This window comes from Alosa pseudoharengus, unplaced genomic scaffold, assembly GCF_046254945.1.
Source record: "Alosa pseudoharengus isolate Yale_2024_CS ecotype anadromous, Long Island Sound unplaced genomic scaffold, YU_APseudo_1.1 YU_APseudo_1.1_scf_5, whole genome shotgun sequence".
In the NCBI taxonomy this organism is placed as follows: Eukaryota; Metazoa; Chordata; class Actinopteri; order Clupeiformes; family Clupeidae; genus Alosa; species Alosa pseudoharengus.
The window spans coordinates 40,750,418-40,760,417 of record NW_027468837.1 but is presented as its reverse complement, the minus strand read 5'-3'; the positions used below and the strand labels follow the sequence as shown (position 1 = coordinate 40,760,417).

Sequence of the window (10,000 nt, the reverse complement as noted above, 5' to 3'; positions counted from 1 at the left end):
CAGACCAAACCAATCAACTCTGGCAAACTATGCATCACTATATAGCTGGGGATCAGACCAAACCAATCCAATCCATAGAACATGGGGGGGGGGGGGGTCTGCAGGCTACAGCGCCCGTACCATGTACGGGTCTGAGTGCCCACGGGGACCAAGTTTCGAATCCGACCTGCGGTCATTTCCCGATTCCCACCCCATCTCTCTCTCCCACTTACTTCCTGTCCTGTCCAATAAAGGCAAAAAAGCCCCAAAAAAATATACTTAAAAAAAAGCCTAAAAAAAATATACTAAAAAAAAATAAAAGAACAGACGAACATAATCAACTGGGCGTGTGCCTCTCTTCTAATTGGCTGATGATGTGTATCCGTGTCTGTGGTTGGCTGTAGCCTACATGAGCAGCTGGCAGGTGTCCTCCCTGAACGAGAGCATAACCAATCAGATTGTGGCGTTGAAGCCGGGTCAGCTGGTGCGGTTGAACCAGCGGCAGCTGCTCAGGGTGTACCCCTCCAACTTCAGAGTGGACTCCAGCAACTTCAACCCCCAGCCGTACTGGAACTGCGGCTGCCACATGGGTAAGGTCATGTGCCAATCAATCAACCAACCAACCTCTCCGTCAACCAATCAATTAGTCTCCCAAACAATAGAGTCCCGAAATCTGATGTAGCGTTTCCATGACTGCAGAATCACTGGATCTAAACAAACTTTCGAAGTGGCTTAAATAGCATTGAATGTAGACATGTGGCATCATTTCTAGCTAATAAATTGTTTTAAATGTAGGCTATAGCCATTTAAACGCGGTTTACCTGCTAGGCAGCAGCTTACCCACATAACACGGATTCCCTGGCAGGGGTAATATAAAGTAACAAAATTCCAGTGGATATTTCACGTCTTCTGAAAGACTGGCGGCTGTTAACTCATTGAATGCCAAGCTGTTTTTGGAAGCTTTGTCCTAGAGTGCCAGCAATCTAGACCATTGTTGATGATTTTTGTACAGCCACAGCATATTCTGTGTTATAGCTATGAACACATACAATGGCTCGTTTAAAAGTTGAGACTTTAAGCTCTCAGTGGGTGCAAACCGTGTATTTCTACACGCCTCTGTTCCTGAGAAATCCCAAGCTAAACAGTGGCTAGTTTTCATCAAAATCGCTGTTTTTTTCTAGAAATGGAGATATAACGTCTTTCATGAAATATGAAGTGTTGCCTGTAAACTTTCCGGAAAGTGATCAGCGAGACCTGGCGAGAGTGCCACCTAGTGATAGACCCATGAAAATGGCCTGGTTTTGTCGTGCATGCATCACTGACGTGCATGCGTCACTGATTCGACCCAAAGCGGCAACCGAGTTATGATAAAATGTCCAGATAAAATGTCCAGATAAAATGTCCAGATTGTGCGTTTTCATGAGTTTTGAGAGTTCTCAAAATCACATATAAGGTGTGTTAGAGTGTCTAGTTTCGTAATTAAAAAAAAAGCTAAAAACGTAATATTTTGGCACTCAATGAGTTAAGAGTGACCTTTTTTTTCCTTAAAAAATAAAGCCAAAAAACGTCCGTGAATTTAAGGATTTTAACCGCATGCTGTGAAGTTACATGCAGGTCTCTTTTACGGAGGAAACCCATGCTAAAATAAAACTCTGTAGTCACGAATTTGATCGTGTTGGCATGAATATATGTTGTAGTATGTGATTCCTACAGTGTAAAAAAATATACTAACATCTTAGAAACGTAAAATTATTGAAATAGATTAAGAAAGCCACTGCTAATGGTGATTTCAATGGTTAGATTGGTTTGTTTAGATCCAGTGAAATTGCTGCCTTGGCAACGCTACGTCACGGCTTCAGTACTCTATTGTTGCCATAGCAACACTACACCATGGCTTCGGTACTCTATTGTTGCCATGGCAACATTACGTCATGGCTTCGGTACTCTATTAAACAATCAATCAATCAATTAGTCTGCCAATTAATCAATCAATACATCCATCATTTCCATGCGTGTGTGTGTGTGTGTGTGTGTGTTTCTACAGTCGCTTTGAATTACCAGACTGATGGTCGTAGTCTGGAGCTCAACAGGGCCAAGTTTGCTGCCAACGGCAACTGTGGATTCGTCCTGAAACCCAAGTGCATGTGTAAAGGTGTGTGTCTGGTTCAGAGAAATGTGTGTGTGTGTATGTCCTAAAACCAAGTGCATGTGTAAAGGTGTGTGTAGGCCTGTCACGATAACAAATTTTGCTGGACGATAAATTGTCTCAGAAATTATTGCGATAAGCGATAATATTGTCGTTCTGAGAATTTTCCTCGGGAAGAGGAAGACGGCCCACTTGTTGTGTTTTTTTTTTCCTCAACTGGGAAAACTGCAGCGGATGATTGTGTTTTAGATGCATATGCATGTTTGTTGTGTTGCCGCTTTTAATTGCGACTGTTTTCAAACAAATGCGACACACCGACTCAGTTCAGTGGTTCACCACGGGCATTCGGTTTAAATCCGAAATGCTCCCACACTGCAGCTGTCGCGTTTGGCTTAGAAACAATTCCATCTTTTTTGTCTTTATTAGGCGTAGCCTACTGGAACTCGCAACTAGCTTTCTCTCTGCCTAGTGCCTACCGGTATACTTCTCACGCGGCTTTTTAGCTGCACTCTGTGGTAGGATACGCCAGTAGTCCCGCCTCCCCACACACCATGCGACTGAGAAGTGACTGACATGAGGGTTCACTCATCGTTACTCTAAGGACCCGAGAGAGGGAGAGAGAGAGACGAGGAAAACAAACAAGCAAATGGCATTTATCGCGGCCAGAAAAATTATCGAGCTAATTTTAATTATCATGCGATTAATTGATTTATTGAATATCGCGACAGGCCTAGGTGTGTGTCTGGTTCAGAGGAATGTGTGTGTGTGTGTACGTCCTGAAACCCAGGTGCATGTGTAAAGGCCTGTGTCCGGTTCAGAGGAATGTGTGTGTTGGGTACGGGTTCAGCAGGGTGTGTTTGAGTCACATGTTTTGTGTTTTAGCATGTGTAGCGTGTGTGTGTTTGGTGCTGTGAATGTGTCTGTGTGTGTGTGCGCACATCTTGTATACATCTTGAGTATTTCTCATTGGTGCTGTGAATGTGGTCTCCCATATCCCCCAGCATAGAATCTTGTGTGTGTGTGTGTGTGTGTGTGAGAGAGTGTGTGTGTGTGTGTGTGTGTGTGTGAGAGAGAGAGAGTGTGTGTGTGTGCTGTGTGTGTGTGTGTATGTGTGTGTGTGTAAGTGTGTGTTGTTCATGGGTACTGCTGTGTCCAGGTGCCTTTGACCCCTCGCTGGACGATCCGTTGCCAGGACGCAAGAAGAAGCAGCTGATGCTGAAGATCATCAGTGGGCAGCAGCTTCCCAAACCCAAGGACTCCATGCTGGGGGACAGGGGAGAGGTGACACACACACACACACACACACACACACATACACACACACACACACAAACCCAAGGACTCCATGCTGGGGGACAGGGGAGAGGTGACACACACACACACACACACACACACATACACACATACTCACACACACACATACACACATACTCACACACACACACACAGAAACCCAAGCACTCCATATTGGGGGACAGGGGAGAGGTGACACACACACACACACACACACATACATACTCACACGCACACACACATACTCACACATACACACACACACAAACACACTGCTTGTTAATATAAGCTCATAATGTGTATTTGTTGTCAGATTATAGATCCGTTTGTTGAGGTGGAGATCATCGGCCTTCCAGTGGACTGCCAAAAGACTCAGACGCGAGTGGTGGACGATAATGGTGAGAGGAAGCTCACTGTAGTTTCACACTTAATGATCTATGCATGTACTGTACATATGGGCCCGACACAGTGATCTATCTATACATATGGGGCCGACACACTTAGTGATCTATGCATGCACTGCACATATGGGGCCGACACACTTAGTGATCTATGCATGTACTGTATGTATGGGCCCAACGTGCCTACAAGGACCCCGGTTCCACACTTAGTGATCTATGCATGCATGCACTATACATATGGGCCTGACGTGCCTACGAGGACCCCGGTTGCACTCTGACTGGCAGCCCTCTCCTGATCCCACCCCCACCCTGGTATCCACAGACACGCCCCCCTGGTATCCACAGACATAGACACGCCCACCCTGGTATCCACAGACACGCCCCCCCTGGTATCCACAGACACGCCACCCTGGTATCCACAGACATAGACACGCCCACCCTGGTATACACAGACACGCCCACCCTGGTATCCACAGACACGCCCACCCTGGTATCCACAGACCGGCAAAAGTCCCCCAAAATGTACTCCTGTGCATTGGCCACGTTGTCAATGTGCCTGTTGATTGACAGGTTTCAACCCCATGTGGGAGGAGACTCTGCTGTTCAGCGTCCACCTGCCTCAGATCGCCCTGGTACGCTTCACCGTCTGGGATCACGACCCCATTGGCCGAGACTTCATCGGCCAGAGGACCATAGCCTTTAACAGCATGCTGCCAGGTATTTATAGCCAGTCCACTAGTTACCACATTGAGGTTGAGATTACTTGACACAAAAGTGACGTCAGATCTTCTGGAGATCCATAATGAATATGATGATCCATTCACCCTGACTGCATTTTTTTGTTTTGGAACCACTGGAAATGAAAAGTTATGTTCTTGGGCTAAAATGTGATTTATATAATGAAAAATTATGTTGTCTATTCGTAGGCTAATATGTGATTTATGTGTGCTGCTTCATTCCTGTGTGGAAGGTTATCGGCATGTGTATCTGGAAGGCGTGGAGGAGGCCTCCATCTTTGTTCATATTGCAATCTCTGACATTAGTGGCAAGGCAAGTTTATCAAACGCAGTGAGATATCAAAGTAACACTGAGGCAAATTAGTCCTGTAACAAAGTAGCGATGTAGCGAAGTAGTGCTAACGCTAACCCTATAACAAACCAGTTATAAGCCTAACCCTAAAATTTTACTTTTTTATTTTATAAGCCTAACCCTAACATTTTACTTATTTATTTTATAAGCCTAACCCTAACATTTCTCTGTAGCAGAGTAGTGCTAAAGCTAGCCCTATAACAAGCTAGTTATAACTCTAATGGTAAAGTAGCAAAGCGCTGTAGCAATGTAGCACTAACACTCACCCTAAGGTAACGCTGTAGCAAAGTAGTGCTAACACTCACCCTAAGGTAACGCTGTAGCAAAGTAGTGCTAACGATAACCCTAAGGTAACGCTGTAGCAAAGTAGTGCTAACGATAACCCTAAGGTAATGCTGTAGCAAAGTAGTGCTAACGATAACCCTAAGGTAACGCTGTAGCAAAGTAGTGCTAACAATAACCCTAAGGTAATGCTGTAGCAAAGTAGTGCTAGCGCTAACCCTAAGGTAACGCTGTAGCAAAGTAGCAAGACCTAAAGCAAAATAGTGCTGTAACAATATTGGCATGTAGCCTTAGCATTAACATGACAGTGCTGTAATCCTATTGAAATGATGATGTGAGCTGTATTTGCCTGTGATGCAGAGCAAGAGCAACGCCGTGAAGAAGTTTCTGCACAAGGCATCTCATGCCCCAGGCAACATGGGCAAGGGGAAGAAGGTGTTGTCGGAGACGTCCCTCTCCAAGCCCTTCTCGGACGATGACGTGAGCTCCCAGGGCAGCCGAGGGCCGACCCTCTCCCGGGGACCGCAGAGCGAGCCCCCACGCCGCGCGCAGAGGGTCTACTTCCAGGAGCCGCTCGAGAGGCACAGGGGTGTGTACAGAACACCAATCAGCTGTCTCAACCAGGGCTGCGCATTTACAAGCTGTCAGTGTATCATTTTGTAAATAAGAATATGTTTCTGGGCATGGTGGAGCAGTGGCAACGACACTATCATTTTGTAAATATGAATATGTTTCTGGGCATGGCAACGACACCATCATTTTGTAAATAAGAATATGTTTCTGGGCATGGTGGAGCAGTGGCAACGACACTAACTGACAGTCAGTCGATTTGGGTTCGATTCCCGCCGTAGTTTTGTGTTGCCAGAAGTTATTCTGCCTGCTTTGGACACAGTTGACCCATTTCCACTATAGGAGGTGGCCTGCTGAGGGTTAGGGTTAGGTCTGCTTAGGGTTAGGTTTGCTGAGAGGGTTAGAGTCAGGGTTAGGTCTGCTGAGAGTGAGGGTCTGCTGAGAGGGTTAGGTCTGCTGAGGGGGTTAGGGGGGTCTGCTGAGGGGGTTAGGTCTGCTGGGGGGGTTAGGGTTAGGTCTGCTGAGAGTGAACTTTTGTGTTCTGGTCCTCAGGTCCCCGGAGCCGCATGTCGTCCGAGGCGAGCTCTATCGATGTCACCTACGGCTACATCAACTGGGGCAGCGAGGACACGTCCGAACCAGAGGTCCAGACGCCGCCCTTCAGGATCCGTCGCCAGTCCCTCAGCAAGCAGGAGAGCACGTCCTCAGAACGCTCGGATGGTTCTCCGCAGGTCATAGTGGAGGGTGCTGTTCTAGAAAAGGAACCTCCGCCAAAACCTAGTCGGGATCCTGCATTCTTACAGTCATCAGAACTACAGATGGACACCAAGCTTGAGATACCGGTGCCCATTCTACCAACACCACAGAACAAGTGGAACCTAATGGTTCCTCATCCACTAGAAGTTCCCCCACGGTTCCGACGGCAGTTGGCAGTATTGGAACCAATAGACCAGGAACCAGAACCCAATGCAGAAAACATAATTTCAGAACCTTCCCATCTTCTGAAGCCATCAGAACCTGATGTAGAGACCAGAGTTTTAGATTTGTTTGACCAGCCACCAGAACCCAGGACTGAGAACAGATCTTTACAACAAATAGATGAAAACAGAGGACTCAAACCAGACACTAGAGTATTAAAACCAACAGGCCAACCTGTAGAAACTAGAACACTGCAACCAATAGATGAGCTATCAGAAACAGGAGCTAGGTCTTTAGAACCAACAGGCCAACCTCTGGATAACAGACATTTGCAACCAAAAGATGAGCTATCAGAACACAAACCATTAACTGCTTTAGAACCTCCCAAGATGCTAGCTGTAGAACCTATAGACCAACTCCCAGAAAGCAGAACTTTAGAACCGGTAAAGCCACCATTAGAACCCAAACCTGTTAGCCCACCACTAGCACCAAAACCTTTAGAACCTGTAAACCAAGTACTAGAACCTAAGGCTGTAGAACAACTAAACCAACCGCCAGAACCCAATCTGGTGGCCCGGGCATTAGAACTGATTGATCAGGAAGCACCACTCCTTGCTGAGACAGCTGTGAAGCCTGTAGACCAGCGACCAGAACCCAGTCAGGCCCGGGTGCTGGACCCTCTGGATCTGCCCTGGCAGAACCAACCAAGCCGGGAAGAGGAGGCTGCACTTCCCCCGCCTCTACAACCCCAACCTGCAGTGGTTCCTCAGGTTCCCCTGGTTCCTGCAGTGGCTCCTTGGGTTCCCCTGGATCCTGCAGTGAGTCCACAGGTTCCTGCAGTGGCTCCTTGGGTTCCCCAGGTTCCTGCCCTGGTTCCCCAGGTTCCCCTGGCTCCTGCAGTGAGTCCACAGGTTCCTGCCCTGGTTCCCCAGGTTCCCCTGGCTCCTGCAGTGAGTCCACAGGTTCCTGCCCTGGTTCCCCAGGTTCCCCTGGCTCCTGCAGTGAGTCCACAGGTTCCTGTAGTGGTTCCCCTGGCTCCTGCAGTGGTTCCTCAGGTTCCCCAGGTTCCTGCCCTGGTTCCCCAGGTTCCCATGGTTCCTGCAGTGGTTCCCCAGGTTCCCATGGTTCCTGCAGTGGTTCCTCAGGTTCCTGCAGTGGTTCCCCAGGTTCCTGTCGCCCCTGTGAGGCAGGTGACATACAGTGACCAGAGCACACAGACGGACCCCATCGACATTCCCGCCATGATGCTCTACAACTCCCCCGAGCTCATGAGCAGGAACCGCATGCACCTGCCCCCCATCCCGCCCAGCCCGGTGCCCGTCAGGAGGGCAGTGGCCCGCAAACCGCCCCCCACCCCCCCCACTCCCCCCACCCCCTCCTTCACGGAGAGGCGGTCCAAAAGTGTCCCACGGCGACCCCCCCAACCACCCGCTACCCCACGACCCCCCTCCCGCCCCTCGCTGCGGTGGCAGCACTCCCTCCCGGAGCAGCGCATTGGTTACTGCTCCCCGCACCCGCCTGGCACCGGTCTCAACAGCGCCGCCCTGCTGGGGGACGACGACTCCAGCAGTGGGGGCAGCCTGGACAGCGTGGACCTGAGCAGCCTGCCCTCCAAGGTGCCCGCGGGGCAGCCGCCACAGGTGGGCACGCTGCAGAGGGAGATGGACGCCCTGTTCCAGCAGAAGATCAGGGAGCTACGCTGCTCCTCCCCACTGCTGTTCCGCGGTAAGAGAGTGTGTGTGTGTGTGTGTGTGTGTGTGTGTGTGTGTGTGTGTGTGGGGTGGCAGGGCAGCGTGTGTGTGTTATGTCTGCTTTATGCCTGTGCTGGGGCTTAATGATGTGTGTGTGTCTCCCTTCTCACAGATGACTCTGATGACGATGAGAAGTAGCTGGACATATGGAAGCATTGGAACACCACCAGTAGCTGGACATATGGAAGCATTGGAACACCACCAGTAGCTGGACATATGGAAGCATTGGAACACCACCAGTAGCTGGACATATGGAAGCATTGGAACACCACCAGTAGCTGGACATATGGAAGCATTGGAACACCACCAGTGTGATATGGCTCCAGCAGCAGCAGTGGTGGACTAACTGGGGACCTTTTGAGCCAAAGACCAAAATCCATCAGTATTCTTTTACCCCTCCTCAGGGTAAATACCCCAACCACCTCTCATGCCCCTACCCAGGGCAAGAGCCCCCTGGCTACGTCCCTCAGCCTTACCTCCCCATCACACACACCCCCCTGTGACAGGAGGAGTACACTGGACCTATGAGTGCTCCTTAACACCTCAACACTGGACCTATGACAGGAGGAGCGCTCCTCAACACTGGACCTATGACAGGAGGAGCGCTCCTTAACACGGGACCTAAACCTGAATCTGTACATTGTATGAATATTTTGTATATTTCTGTATATGTTTGAAAGTTGTCAATTTATAAATCCTCCCCCAGAGATGGTGTGAGTTTCTATTGTTGAGAGCAGGACGTCTAAAACGCCATTTTCACAGTCAATGGCGAATGTCTGTTCCATCATGATTCACATGAATTCATGATTCATGTGAACCGTGCTGACGTCATGACTCATGTGAATCATATGTGTTGGTGTCAAGACCTGTGTGAGTCGTATGTGATGACCTCATGACCTGTGTGTGTCGTATGTGATGACCTCATGACCTGTGTGAGTCATATGTGATGACCTCATGACCTGTGTGAGTCATATGTGATGACCTCATGACCTGTGTGAGTCATATGTGATGACCTCATGACCTGTGTGAGTCATATGTGATGACCTCATGACCTGTGTGAGTCATATGTGATGTCCTCATGACCTGTGTGAGTCGTATGTGATGTCCTCATGACCTGTGTGAGTGGTATGCTGTAGGTTGCCCTGCTGAGTGTTTAGAGAATGGAAGTGACCATAGAGTAGTCAAACCAGCACACTGTTGTTAGTAATAGACTATTTTTATTGATCAACTGTTACACGTGCCAGAGCCACTCTCTTTTCAGCAGAATCTGATTGGCTAAGAGGAGATCTGTCAGCAGTGTGATTGGCTAAGAGGAGATCTGATTGGCTAAGAGGAGATCTGTCAGCAGTGTGATTGGCTAAGAGGAGATCTGATTGGCTAAGAGGAGATCTGTCAGCAGTGTGATTGGCTAAGGGGAGATTCCTCTACACAGAGCCCATGCGTGAGCAGCAGATTCAGTGTGTGTGAGAGCAGAAAGCCAACTGTACAGAACAACAAATAAAGATTTAAACACTTACACACTCCACTGAGGATTCTGCTGTGTGTGTGGCTGCTATGAGGTGTGTGTTCTG

At 48.7% G+C, this 10,000-nt stretch overlaps 1 protein-coding gene across 1 annotated transcript in view; it reads left to right on the top strand.

Moving 5' to 3' along the window:
• plch2b (phospholipase C, eta 2b) overlaps window positions 1-9,912 on the top strand; it is a 33,714-nt gene extending 23,802 nt beyond the window's left edge. Inside the window, exons 14-22 of the mRNA XM_076269257.1 lie at window positions 384-569; window positions 2,024-2,131; window positions 3,282-3,406; window positions 3,732-3,816; window positions 4,390-4,536; window positions 4,790-4,869; window positions 5,551-5,779; window positions 6,313-8,403; window positions 8,542-9,912. Of these exons, the coding sequence (XP_076125372.1) occupies window positions 384-569; window positions 2,024-2,131; window positions 3,282-3,406; window positions 3,732-3,816; window positions 4,390-4,536; window positions 4,790-4,869; window positions 5,551-5,779; window positions 6,313-8,403; window positions 8,542-8,567 (3,077 nt within the window). The 3' untranslated portion in view covers window positions 8,568-9,912. The remainder of the gene's footprint in view (window positions 1-383; window positions 570-2,023; window positions 2,132-3,281; window positions 3,407-3,731; window positions 3,817-4,389; window positions 4,537-4,789; window positions 4,870-5,550; window positions 5,780-6,312; window positions 8,404-8,541) is intronic.
• The last annotated feature ends 88 nt before the right edge of the window (window positions 9,913-10,000 follow it).